Here is a 13,967-nt window from a genome sequence, read left to right on the forward strand (position 1 = left end):
GCCCAACAAAACCCTCATCTAATCACATTATATTGATGGTGGAAGAAAAAGGAAAACTACCCAGTTTTCCCACTGCTGATAATCTTGGTCAAAATATTTCAATTGAGAGAAAGCCAGACATTCCAGGAAGAGAATTTATAATCGCCAACTCATTTTAAAACGTTCACTAAGCCACTACTGCACGTAATTAACATCATTTGGTCACTACTTCATGGGTGTCCTAGTTTAACCCACAAGATACAAAAGTTTCAGAAGTTACTGTCAGCAACATGACCAACTACTTTTCCTGGATTTTCACAGAGATAATATTTTTCTCAGTCATCTTTTTCTTTATACAGGGACCTCAGACAAGAGTCTATAGGGAAAAATACAATTTTAAACAAAAATACAAATTAGAACCAAAGATGATAAGCCATACTTTGACATTTCCTGTATTTGTCAAAGATAATTTGAAATGTGTAAATTCAATTTTGAAGAACTAAAATTTTAAAAATTTCTCAAAATAGGGGACTTCCCTGGTGGTCCAGTGGGTAAGACTCTGCGCTCCCAATGCAGGGGGCTCGGGTTCGATCCCTGGTTGGGGAACTAGATCCCACATGCATGCCGCAACTAAGAAGTTTGCATGCCACAACTAAGAAGCCTGCATGCCACAACTAAGAAGCCCACATGCCGCAACTAAAGATCCCACATGCTGCAACGAAGACCCCGAGTGCTGCAACGAAACCCGGCGCAGCCAAAGTAAATAAAGAAATACAAAAAAAAAATTTTTTTTTCTCAAAATAATAAGGTAAGTTTACATGCAAATCAATACAAAGGAATTTCTAGAATTTAAGTCTTCAGATCTTGAAAGTGAAGAATACTTGATCATATTTTTAAAGATCTAAATAAAACCCAGAGGTTAAATAAGCTTGGCAGTTGTCCTGCCCTGGTTTTTCCCAGAGTTGATTCCCACCTGGGTCAGTCTTTCCTGCATCACACCACACCTCCTTACTTGCTCTTTGCCCCCCCAGGAGGGACCTTAAGAAATAATCAGTTATGATGAAGCTGCTTCTAGGCAGCAGACTTAAAAGATAATAGCAGGGCTTTTGTTTTCGAATTACCTTGTATTGATTTAATTCAATGTACTTTCTTGATTTCATTTCCTTTTTTGTTTTGTATTAGTTTATTTTTTAAAACAGCTTTATTAAGGTATGATTGATATGCAGTAAACTGGCCATATTTAAAGTATACAATTTGAAAAGTTTTAACATATGTATATACCCACGAAACCATCACCACAACCAAGAGTGAACATATTCGTCACTGCCAACTTTCCTGTGCCCTTGTAATCCTCCTCTTTCACTGCTCCCTGCCCTCCTTATCCCCAGGCAACCACTAGTCAATCTGCTTTCTGTCACTATAGATTAGTTTGCATTGTCTACACTTTTATATAAATGGAACAATACGGTATGTAGTATTTTGTGTCTAGGTTCTTTCACTCAGCGTAATTATTTTGAGATTCATCCATGTCGTTACATGTATCAATAATTCATTCCTTTTTACTACATTAGCCTGTTTTCAATAATCCTCTTTCTGGACTTCCCTGGTGGCACAGTGGTTAAGAATACCCCTGCCAATGCAGGGGACACGGGTTTGAACCCTGGTCCGGGAAGATCCCACATGCTGTGGAGCAACTAAGCCCATGCGCCACAACTACTGAGCCTGCGCTCTAGAGCCCACAAGCCACAACTACTGAGCCCACATGCCACAACTATGGAGCCTGCGTGTCTAGAACCCATGCTCTGCAACAAAGAGAAGCCACTGCAATGAGAAGCCCGCACACTGCAATGAAGAGTAGCCCCCGCTCGCTGCAACTAGAGAAAGCCCACGCACTGCAACGAAGACCCAATGCGGCCATAAATAAATAAATAAATAACGCCAAAAAATAATAATAATCCTCTTTCAAAGAGTCAAAATTCTAAGAAAAAGGACTTTAACTCTGTTTCAAAAATGGTATCGTGTATACAAAGATCACTGGTAATTATTTTAAAAAATAACACTTTAGGTACTTTTCTTGATCTTATAAAAAGCCTTGCTCAAGACACATTCCATGTCTTTTTTTTAGAAAAAATAGAAATGATTTATGCAGATACATATATTACATGGCATTCTGGAATATGAATAACCTTGTTAAGCAAAAGCAAACATGACTGGAAATTTTTATTCATGCTAGACACTATTTCAGGCTTTGTGACATTGCTATGCTTAATACAAACCCATGAAAATTGTAGTTAACTGACAGAGCATCTTTATAACATAAAAACTCATAAACATATTAAAAGTAACCACAGCTGTATTGTCTTATTAAATAGAGAATTTTACTTATGTTCTCTCTCTCTCTATTGAAACCAGGCCACGTACACACATTATTGGTGAGTTTCATTTGCAACTGAAGTGAAAGGGACGGGTGCCTTAAAGATGAAGGCACAAATCCCTTACACTTCAGTTGCAAATGATCTACAGAATAAGGAAAAAGACAGGGGAAGAGGGGAAGCATTACCTGTTTTCCTAATTTTCTAACTGTAAACCAGTGCTCTTTATAATTGCATATAAATGATCTTTCATTTCTAGAAACAGGAAAAAAAACATACATAATATTAAGTTGAAATACTAGAGTTCATATTCATTTAATTTGTCTATTGGAAAGTATTACACAAAACCTATGATGATTTAGGATTATATTCACAATTTTAAGTATTACTGATTTTTAAAAAATTACAAAACAGTTTGAATCTCCGTGCAGATAAGTGATGCCGTGCAAAAATGATGGCACCACACCCCATTCAAGGATCAGCTCTGCACTGCCAGACACTGAGGGGTCAGGAAGGCTCAGTGGGCAGATGTTCACAGACAGCCGCAAAAGGTGAACTAGGAAAACCTGAGGGATTGAAACGGGGAATATCAAAACAAAAGCATGCAAGATGTATTTTTCTCCTTTAAGAAAGTATAAATTAAAAAATCAAATGTAGGAAAAGCAAAATAAAATCTTACATGGGATCGATCCTGAGCCTCTGATACTCTGGACTGTTAAACAGGATTAGTTCTAAACCCCAAACTTTCAAGGCATTGCTTATAACCTGTTATAAAAAAATAGCAACTTTTAAAAATTCCAAATTTAAGTAGTGTAGCCATGTTAGTTGTATACACAATTGTAGTTCATATATAAATTTCCCCAGAAGGTTATAGTTTTTAAAATGTGTGTGTGTGTGTGTGTGTAGATATATCACTAAGTCCATAAATAATATACAAACGTAACATTAAAAGAGTACTTTTTACACTAAGTTTCTGGAATGTTCCAGAGAACCACACAATTCCTAGATAAAACTGCCTCAAAAATCCAGATGTATTTTCTATCCAGTAAGCGCTACTCTTAAAACCAGTCCACTGCAAACATGTGATAATTTGGCTGCTATGGGGTCCTGCTTTAGAAAACTGATAGTCAACTCACTACCTGATATGTAATAATGATAATTTTATGTCTATTAAAATGAGTTATTTCTGGGGATTTAAACTGAAGCTTTCATAAATTTTAAACTTCTATTATCATGGGTTTGTGATTTGTAGGAAAAAAACAAAAGATATACCTGATTATTTCAAACTGAGAAAAAAAAGGGAAATTTCTGAAAATTCACTACCTACCCTCCAAGGTAGCCAACAAAGCAGCAAGTGAACCAGGCAGGAATACAGACAAAAAGTGAATGCCATGAGGTGGGCCAATGTGAACTGGCACCAACAGCAGCGCTGCAGGGACTTCCCTGGTGGTCCAGTGGTTAAGAATCCACGCTTCCACTGCAGGGGATGTGGGTTCCATCCCTGGTTGGGGAAGTATAATAAGATCCCGCATGTCATGGCCACGTGGTACAGCCAAAAAAAAAAAGAGCAGCATTGCACAAACAGGAAATGGCAAGCACTGGGCCTGCTCAGGCCTCTGTTCCAAGCCGTGCAGTAGCTGTCACCTGGAACGGTCCACAATAAAGCACTGGCTGGAAACGCTGGTGACTGAGGAGTCCAGGAGGACAGTACAGCGGAACACAAGCAGAGATATCTGCAGAAAAAGTTCCCCCAAGAGAAGTTCTAAAGAACTCTGGATATGCCTCACAGGTGTTAGAAATGGAATGAAAGATCCACGGATGAAAGAATCAATCTCACAAGTACATATATTTCACCCACAGAATTCAAGGGGAGTGATAAGATTTAAAAAAGGAAAAAGGCAAAAGCCACAGACCATAATGAAGGAATCCAATCCTAGCAGGCTGATTTAAATGGAAGGTAGCAAAGTGTTGTATTTTCTCAAACTTACACAGGAGAGGGTAAGTTTGAAATACTGTGACTTACTGGAATTACGGTTATTAGCATCCAGATGCAAATTAACAACCTCCTTTGAAAAAGCCCTACTCTAAGATGAAGATTCTATCACCCTAATTTTCATGTTTATCTATATAAAAATCTAGTACTCTGGTATAGAATCTTACACTCTTAGACACAATCTACTGGACGAACTTCTGAAGGTCACATCATTACAGTGACTATGAAAGACTGTGAAAAGCATACCCTGAGCTTAAACAGTGCCTGGGACATAAACAACACTTAGGAGATGCCTGTGACTACTTACTTGAATAGAGAAAAAGCCACTGTCATCCATATTTCCAGAAGGCTGCTGTTTAATTTGAACAGGTAGTTGGGACAGGGGTTAAGGGTGGGAAGAGAAGGACAGTGTCATTAGTGCGCATATTTAAAGTAACATCTTGTGCATATTCCCATCTACGAAGTCGAGAGCCGACTTATCATTAACAAGTCAGATCCCCCATAGGAAGAGTGGTTCATCCTTTTCTAAACAGCACCCACATTTCTTTAAGAAGTGTGATTGAGTGAGTTTAAAATCAGTACCTGCAGAAACGTGCGGTAGTCTTCACTAGTAACCCCTCCTTCTGCCATTCTCATCCTCTCTTCCTCATCCAGCTGGTGTGCAATTGAAGATAATTCCACAGGGCTGAAGTATTCTCCTTGTAACAGGTTATTCAAGCAATGCTGAGCACAAAGTGAGCCTTCTTGCTAATATTTCCAAAAGAAAAAATTCAAATGGGCTTTGTAAAACAGATTTGTACAGTATCTTCCCCGAAACAGAAATTTAATCATTAACTTAACACAGCCAAACTGCACATTGTTAGCTTTAGACAAGCATGATTAACACAGGTACATGCATTTTCATTTGTTAACATTTATTTTATAATTCTACCATTAATGAAACTACAATTATTTACCTATATGATCAAAGATTTAAGAATGATTTATACTAAACAAACATCATCTGTCAAATACACCAAATCCCATTTTTATTAAAAACTACTCTATTATAATAAACATTTAGCCTCCTTTGTTTTCAGTGGCTAAAATAAATACATTTTTGGAGATTCCATGGTAAATTACTAATGCTGAAAGGGAATTTTAATCCCTAGAACATTTGTTCTTTTAACAAGATAATCTCTAATCCATCTAAATGTTCGTTCATGGAATTTCAAATGCATGAACAGATGAAGAATCTCAAGAATTGATACAGTAAGAAAAATTCTGTTCCATGTTTATGAAGACTTACAGCTACAGAGGCAAGGTTCTCTTCAAGAACTCTGCAGATAATGTACACAGTTTTGGTGCATGAGCAAAACTGTCCAAAAACCACCCCTGGAGTTCACTTCTGGACAAACCAGCAAGGGGGCTGCATCCAAGCTCAGTTTTCCAATTGGGAACTGGGATCACTGGCTTCCTGTTATGGGGGTGGGGAGAAAACAACTTCCCACAGGCCCTTCACGGGCTGGGCAGCTGGCTTTCTCACACAACTGGCACCCCAAACCTAAATCCAGGCTTCCTCCAACTAAGCAGCCTGTGTATCAGCCCTCTCCCCTCAACAGTGCTGCTTTCCTGTTTCCCTGTAAGAAGGGAGCCTAATGGGTGGATGAGGTCCCTCCCAGTGAACCCAGCCCTGGGTTGGTGTCTCTGTAGTATGATGGCAGATGGGAGAACACCTTCTTCTCCTGCTAACTCTGGCCCTCTAAGTTCTCCATTTCCCCAGTAAAGTCTGTTCATTAACCCAACCTGTCTGACATCCTGCAGTTTGTTTCGAGCTATGTCACACAATAGGTCAGACCCCAAAGACCAACACCTTGCAAGATACATCTTTTTCCTGAGTTAATTTTCTAGGAACAAAATTCCGCTGCTGAAAAAGATACAGGATATATGTATATAATGGAATAGGAATGCAGCACTGAGACAGTCTGAGTGTGAGAAAGGGGGCTGAGACAAGTTTATGTTCATATTTTGGTACAGAATAAGTAACTTGAAGTAAAGAAGACACTATCCATCCCTCAAGTCATTAAGTATGATGGTGAGAGAGTACTTGTCTCCACTTCTTTTTTCTGCTACTGTATTCCTCCTGCCAGAAAGCCAGTCTCACTGAACAATATAATGTGAATTGGAGGGGTACACAGATGTCTACTTATATTCTATTGAAAAGTGGGCAAGACAAACAAGAACTCACAAGAGGACAGCCAAATGGATAAAAAACACAGAGGGGCGCTCAACTTCATTAACCATCAGAGAAACCTATATTAAAACTACCAGTGTGTTACTACTACACACTCCAGAATGGCTAAAATGTTGGAGACGATTAGAGACCTCAAAACTATTATATACTCCTGATGGAAGTGTAAATTAGTTTAACCACTTTGGAAAACTATTTGGAATATCTACTACAGCTTAACATCTACCTACCCTATGATCTAGCAATCCCACCACTAGGTACATAATGTAGGCAACAGAAATGTAAACCTGTGTTCATCAAAAGACATGTATAAGAACTTTCATAGAAGCACTATTTGTATTGGCCCCCAAACTGGAAATTACCCAATTGCTCATCACAGTAGAATGGCTAAATTGTGTTACATTCACAAAGGACTACTATGTAACAACGACAGTGAGTTAACTGCAACTACCTGCAACAACATGGATGACTCAATCAATGTTAAACAAAAGAAGACAGACTCAAAAGAGTACACTCTATATGATTCCATTTACAAAACTTCAAAAACAGACAAAACTAATTAATCGATGACGTTAGAAATCAGGGTAGTGGTTACCCTTGCAGGGGTGGAGGGAGAGTTAGTATCCTGGAAGACGAACGATGTAAGGGGGCTTATAAGATGCAGGTAAATGTTCTGTTATTTGATCTAAGTATTATTTACACACTTGTGTTCACTTCATGAGAATTCATTGAGCTATACTCTTATGATCTGTGTGCGCCTACACGTGTTATCCTTAATAAAAACTTCAAACAACGATAAAAAAGTCTCTACTAAGATACAGTTACTTCACATTAAGAGCTACCTAATACAGTGACCAGACACTGGATTATCTTGGAATTTTCTGTTTGCTGTCAGGCTACATGCTTCAGTTTGGGGCTCTCAGACTATGGTCACCATATGTAATAACATATATAGAAACAGTGAATCCAAATATTTGATTTTAAAATTCTCTCTATAAAAAATTAGCTTTAAAATACAAAAAATAAGCACTTGAAATTAAACCTAATTGAAGTAATACTGTATTGCTTTAGGAAATTATATCAAGTTCTGTACTTCTAACATGATTTAACAGAAGGAAAGAACAAATTGTACCGTCCAATTTAAATAAAATTATTTTTTAAAGTCACAAGAGGAGTCAAATTCTACATGGACTAAAAAAATTGTAAAATGGTCCCATCTAAGATTATGCATTTCCCCGCCTGCCCATCCCACTCCCCTAAACTATCCCCAACCACTTCATTCATTCATTCATTCATTTGGCTATGCCGGGTCTTAGTTGCGGCACTCAGGATCTTTGCTGCGGCGTGCGGGCTCTTTAGTTGTGGCATGCAGAATCTTTTTAGTTGCGGCATGTGGAATCTTTAGTTGAGACATGTGGGATCTTTTGGTTGTGGCATGCAGGCTCTTAGTTGTGGGATCTAGTTCCCTGACCAGGGATCAAACCTCGGCCCCCTGCATTGGGAGCATGGAGTCTTAACCACTGGCCCATGAGGGAAGTCCCCCCAACCATTTCTTTTGTTTATTTATTTATTTATTTATTTATTTATTTATTTTTGGCTGCATTGGGTCTTCGTTACTGTGTGCGGGCTTTCTCTAGTTGCAGTGAGCAGGGGCTACTCTTCGTTGCGGGGCGCAGGCTTCTCATTGTGGTGGCTTGTCTTTGTTGCGGAGCATGGGTTCTAGGCGCACAGGCTTCAGTAGTTGTGGCGTGTGGGCTCTGCAGTTGTGGCTTGCGGACTTCTGGAGCACAGGCTCAGTAGTTGTGGCTCACGGGCTTAGTTGCTCCGCGGCATGTGGGATCTTCCAGGACCAGGGCTCGAACCAGCGTCCCTTGCATTGGCAGGTGGATTCTTAACCACCGTGCAACCAGGGAAGTCCCCCAACCACTTCTTTCTCATCAAACTTTAATCAAAGTTGGACAGAAGTTCACTTTGCTATAGTCAAAGTTCAGTGGTATTGAAATTTCATGATTTCAAGCCCAGACTTTATTGTGTTGGGATCCGAGGATGAACAAAATGCATCTTCAGTTTTACCAAGATATCTTACAAAACCACCAAGGGTAACTTCAACCAAATCATTCCCTCACTGTCCCCAAAGTCTTCAGGACCTCCCTGAAACTAGTTCAAATTCCCAGAGACACTACTGCCTCCAACTGAAACTAGGCATAAAAACCCAAAAGTGTGCTCAGAAATGGCCTCACTGGGGCCACACAATCAACCTAGCAGCACTTGTTCATCTCATCTTAGTAAGAATAAGGTCCCACCCCTTATTATGAGGTTCGGCAAGCACAAGCATCTGAATAACAACAATGGCCAGCACTTGTCCAGCACTACGTGCCGAGTAGCATTCTAAGCATTCATAACTCTGAGACAGACACTTCAAAATCCTCAAATACAGTGGAGGAAACTGGAGAACAGAGATAATAACTTGCCCAGGATCATACAGGTAGTAAACGGCAGAGCTGAGATTCAAACCCAGGCAGAGGTTTCAAGTCTGTACTATTACCACTTCCTTAAGCCACTTATTTGGAACTTGGTGATTCTTAAACTTCAAATATCCTGAAGATGGTTAAGAACCAGCAATCACAAAAAAAAAACATAACGAATGTCATAAAGTCAATTCTCAGCATCTTTCCAGTATTTTCACTGATTTTAAATATAATCCCAACAAGTTTGGTTATCATTCACAGCTGTAAACACATAAAAGTACCAATTCAGATGGCACAGTAACCTCACCAAGAGCAGTCAGCAACAGAAGCGATAACAAAAACGACAGAAATCAGGCACCAGAACTAAAAAACAAAAAAACCCAAACAACAAAAAACTCCAGGGCTTCCCTGGTGGCACAGTGGTTGAGAGTCCGCCTGCCGGTGCAGGGGACACGGGTTCGTGCCCCGGTCCGGGAAGATTCCACATGCCACGGGGCGGCTGGACCCATGAGCCATGGCCGCTGCGCCTGCGCGTCCAGAGCCTGTGCTCCGCAATGGGAGAGGCCACAACAGTGAGAGGCCCGCGTACAGCCAAAAAACAAACAAACAAACAAACAAACAAACAAAACTCCAGCAGTTGCTGGCCATATAGCACTAGGGTTTAAGTTAGGGATTGGCAAACTCTAGCCCTTGGGCCAAATTCAACCTGCCCCAGGAGCCAAGAATGGTTTTTACATTTTTAGATGGTTGGGAAAACACAAACACACACACACACACAAGAATATGTGAGAACATAAAAGACCTGCAAAGTCTAAAACATTTACAGAAGGACTTCCCTGGTGGCGCAGTGGTTAAGAATCTGCCTGCCAACGCAGGGGACACGGGTTTGATCCCTGGTCTGGGAAGATCCCACATGCCACGGAGCAACTAAGCCCATGCACCACAACTACTAAGCCTGTGCTCTAGAGCCTGTGAGCCACAACTACCGAGCCTTCGAGCCGCAACTACCAAGCCCGCACACCGCAACTACTGAAGCCTGTGAGCCTAGAGCCCGTGCTCCGCAACGAGAAGCCACTGCAATGAGAAGCCGACACACCGCAACAAAGAGTGGCCCCCACTCACCGCAACTAGAGAAAGCCCGCACAGCAATGAAGACCCAACATAGCCCCCCCAAAAAAATCCTATTTTAAAAAATAAAATATTTACAGAAAAACTTGTTGACTTTAGATAAATAGCACCATATACATCTTATATGCTCAAGGAACACTCTTGATTCATTCACATATTTATTGAGCACCTGCTATGTGCCAGGCACTGGGGATATATCAATAAACAACTGTTGAGTTTACATTTTAATTTAACAAAGGGCACTCCAAGTGACAACTCTGAAAATGGAGAAACCAAAATTCCAAGAGGAAGTGGCTGCAAAGTCCTTTGTAGTCAGATAACCCTACATGCACAGCTTCCCTAGGGCCAAAGTTGGTTCTCTGGCTCTCCAGACCCAGGACCTAGAGTTAAATGTATGTGGAGGAGGGGAAGGGAGTGCTCCGGAAAATGTCATATTGAGCTCAAACATTCCCAGAATGGACTGTGTAGGAGATGGACAATGGGCCCTATGGTTACAGGTGCTTTCCATACTATTGAAATATGCCTGAAAAACTTTAAGTCTTCATTTGCTAAGTACCTATAAGTTGATAAGGGTAAATGTGTTCTTGAAGTAGGTTTAAATCTACATTCATGCTGATAATTCAGAGTGACTGCTTTCAGGTAAGTAGATTTTCATTAGGCTAGCGTCCAGCTTCTTTTGATCCCATGGTTAAGCAGCTACCTTCACTGAACTCTATCCAAACTAGGTACCAATCATTATTGTTAAAAAAATATATTGTATAATTCTCAAGAAGTGATGTGGACAAATTTAAAATCTTCAGTGTTGAACCATCTGGTCCTACAGCAAAGCTTTTGAAAATCAGTCATAAAAATATGCCCACTCGAGGTTCTCTTCATCCAATCTCCTTAGCCAAGCAGCTAAATTTCTCTTGTCCAGGATTCATATAACATGTCAGTCAAGTCAAAAGATTAGTGATGGGCTTCCCTGGTGGCGCAGTGGTTGAGAGTCCGCCTGCCGATGCAGGGGACACGGGTTCGTGCCCCGGTCCGGGAAGATCCCACATGCCGTGGAGCGGCTGGGCCCATGGCCGCTGAGCCTGCGCGTATGGAGCCTGTGCTCCGCAACGGGAGAGGCCACATCAGTGAGAGGCCCGCGTACCGCAAAAAAAAAAAAAAAAAGATAACCATACCACTGAGTTCCTTCCTCACCCACGCATAAAAACTGGTCTATTCTAGTACCAAACTTTCTGAAATGTTTTCTATAAAGAAAAGCATTCCATAACAATTTGGTTAGATTTATACTGCACTTCCTTTGTCTTTGATTGCTTTATCTGATTGCTGTGTGTGTATTTTTAAATGGACAAGTATTTAACGAAACAAAACCCCTTCGCTCCTACTAAATAACAGCCTCACCAGCAACCCTTTCTAAACACGAAACTATTATGAAACAAGATATGTGACAAAGTTGTCCTGAGGAAGGTTTCACTCACACCCAAATGGTTTGATAACTGTGAGAAAAGACGAGTTTCTCCACATGCCACAAACATTATCTTCAAGCGCATGGTCATGGAAGAATCAAAGCAAAACAGGCTAGGCAGACAAAAACAAAATTATTCCCGCCCACTCTTAATACCTAATAAGAAAGCTGGCCTCCTGATCCGGAAAGATGCCACTACCAAAAGAAACAAAACCCAAACATCTTATAACAAAAACTCTTGTGACGACTTCCCAGTTCAGGGGCGCACGGGGTTTCCTACTTCACTTCCCTAAGGGTCACGCCCTCCGTGGGACGAGCCAAGGTCCCTGCCCCCGGGATGCTCACGGACCCAGTGCAGAAGGATCTGAGTGTATGAGAAATTCCAATTTAGAACTGAGGAGCCCAGAGAAGGAAAAGTTAATTCTTCCAACGGGTAGGACTGGGAGAGCGCGGTGGAGTTGGGAAGGGTAGAGGGAGGTGTCCAAGAGGTGACTAGCTAGAACCTAGAGAGAGTGGGGAAGAGGAACTGGAGGACTCCCACGGAAAGTGGAGAGAAAGCGCGGAAGCCACCTCCGCTCTCGTGCCGCCGGCCCTGCCCTTCCTTGTTCCCTGCGGGCTTCCCAGACATCCCAAGCCCGGGTCTCCTCCGGCTCCTCGGGCACGGGCCTTAGAGTGCAATGGGGGCATCGGTGAAACTCCCCTCCAGGTGAAGCTCCTCCCGCCCGGCGAGATCGGGATGGGGGCATCCCGGGCCCCACCCAGCTCCCCGGGCGGCGGCGATGCCGCGCCCCACGCCCGCCACCGCGCCGCAGACAGCTCCCCACCGAACACGGACACTCACTTTTTCATGGAAGATGGACTCCATGTTTATTTGTCTGGAGCCAACGGCCCCCGCGCCGAACCAACCCCCTCCAGCTCCGCCCCCAGCCCTACCCCTCCGCCCACCATGCCCCGCCCCGCCTCGTGCCACCCCCGCCCACGTGTCTCGTGTAGACCAATCACCCCTGAGAATGCGAGTCACGTGGAGCGAAGAGGCGTGAACGCCGGGGCGGTAAACTCCGGGGCACGTGACCTTTGTAGCGCGTCCTCCTATCTCCTGTTGTCCCACCGGCTGGAGGATGATGCAGCGCCCCCTGCCGTGTGGAGGCTCATCTCCGCTTCCCACTCATTGCGGTGGATTCTTAGGCTTCGGGGGGATTGGATAAGGACCACCTGAATTCTATATTCTTTTTGTTTTCTATTTTACCTTGTACTTTCTTTTTATCACATTTGCATACAATTATTTAATATCTTTCTCCTCCTCCTGCACAGAAATTCTCATTACATCCCTGAATACTGAGCACTTGTGTAAAAATAAGAGTTAATATTTACGTAGGGCTTACTGTCGGTGGGCACTCTTGTAAGTGCTTTGCATATATTAACGAATTTAATACAGCAAACTTTGATGTAGGCGTTATTATCCTTATTTTATACATGAGGAAGCTGAGGAATGAAGAGATTAAGAACAGCATAACTAGGGCTTCCCTGGTGGCGCAGTGGTTGAGAGTCCGCCTGCCGATGCAGGGGACACGGGTTCGTGCCCCGGTCTGGGAAGATCCCACATGCCGCAGAGCGGCTGGGCCCGTGAGCCATGGCTGCTGAGCCTGCGCTCCGGAGCCTGTGCTCCGCAGGGGGAGGGGCCACAGCAGTGAGAGGCCCGCCTACCGCAAAAAAAAAAAAAAAAAAAAAAAAAAAAAAGAACAGCACAACTAGATAGGTGACAGATAGATAGTTTGGCTGTAGAGCGGAGAGCTGTTGGCGTAAAAAAGGGAACTGAAACCACAGGAGTGAATATAATCATCTTGGGGAAAAGGAAGAGACTGAGAAGAGGATCTCACAGAACCCTGAGGGTAGAGAAGGCATAGCCTAGGAGAAGGGAGGAAAAGCAGGAAGGTGTAACATATGGAAGCCCCAGGAAGGAAATATTTCAAGGAGCAGTCAGTGTCAGTTGCTGCCCAGAGGTCCAGCAACATAAGGACTTACAAGAGCCAACTAAATTGTGTTGCTATGGAGACCACTGGTGACCTTGGTGAGTGCAGGTCCAGAGGGACAGAAGGGGCAGTGGGAGGGAAGGAAAGGAGACTGCCAGCGAGGACCAGGTTCTCAAGGGGAGGATTCAGTAACCATTTATCCAATGTCTCTGCATGTACAGTCCTGTACTGGAAATACAGTCCTGTATTGGAAATAGTCTGTGTTCTTAAGAAACTGTGGCCTAACTGGGGAAAGAAATCACGGTCTCCTGAAGCGAAAAAATATGCAAGCCAGTTTTTCTGATTTTTTTTTTTAAAGAAAATGTGTCTGT

The 13,967-nt window shown here is 42.4% G+C and overlaps 1 protein-coding gene across 6 annotated transcripts in view; it reads right to left on the reverse strand.

The window, feature by feature from the left end:
- ATXN3 (ataxin 3) overlaps positions 1-12,491 on the reverse strand; it is a gene marked incomplete at both ends in the record, with an annotated part of 31,536 nt that extends 19,045 nt beyond the window's left edge. For 2 of the 6 annotated variants that reach the window (XM_079699333.1, XM_079699331.1), the window contains 5 exons: positions 2,540-2,606; positions 3,031-3,116; positions 4,652-4,696; positions 4,927-5,091; positions 12,468-12,491. In XM_079699333.1, the coding sequence (XP_079555459.1) occupies positions 2,540-2,606; positions 3,031-3,116; positions 4,652-4,696; positions 4,927-5,091; positions 12,468-12,491 (387 nt within the window). The remainder of the gene's footprint in view (positions 1-2,539; positions 2,607-3,030; positions 3,117-4,651; positions 4,697-4,926; positions 5,092-12,467) is intronic. The other 4 variants (XM_079699335.1, XM_079699332.1, XM_079699336.1 and 1 more) reach the window with 4 other exon arrangements.
- Positions 12,492-13,967: the final 1,476 nt, after the last annotated feature.

Source organism: Hyperoodon ampullatus, assembly GCF_949752795.1.
Source record: "Hyperoodon ampullatus genome assembly, chromosome: 3".
Lineage (NCBI taxonomy): Eukaryota > Metazoa > Chordata > Mammalia > Artiodactyla > Ziphiidae > Hyperoodon > Hyperoodon ampullatus.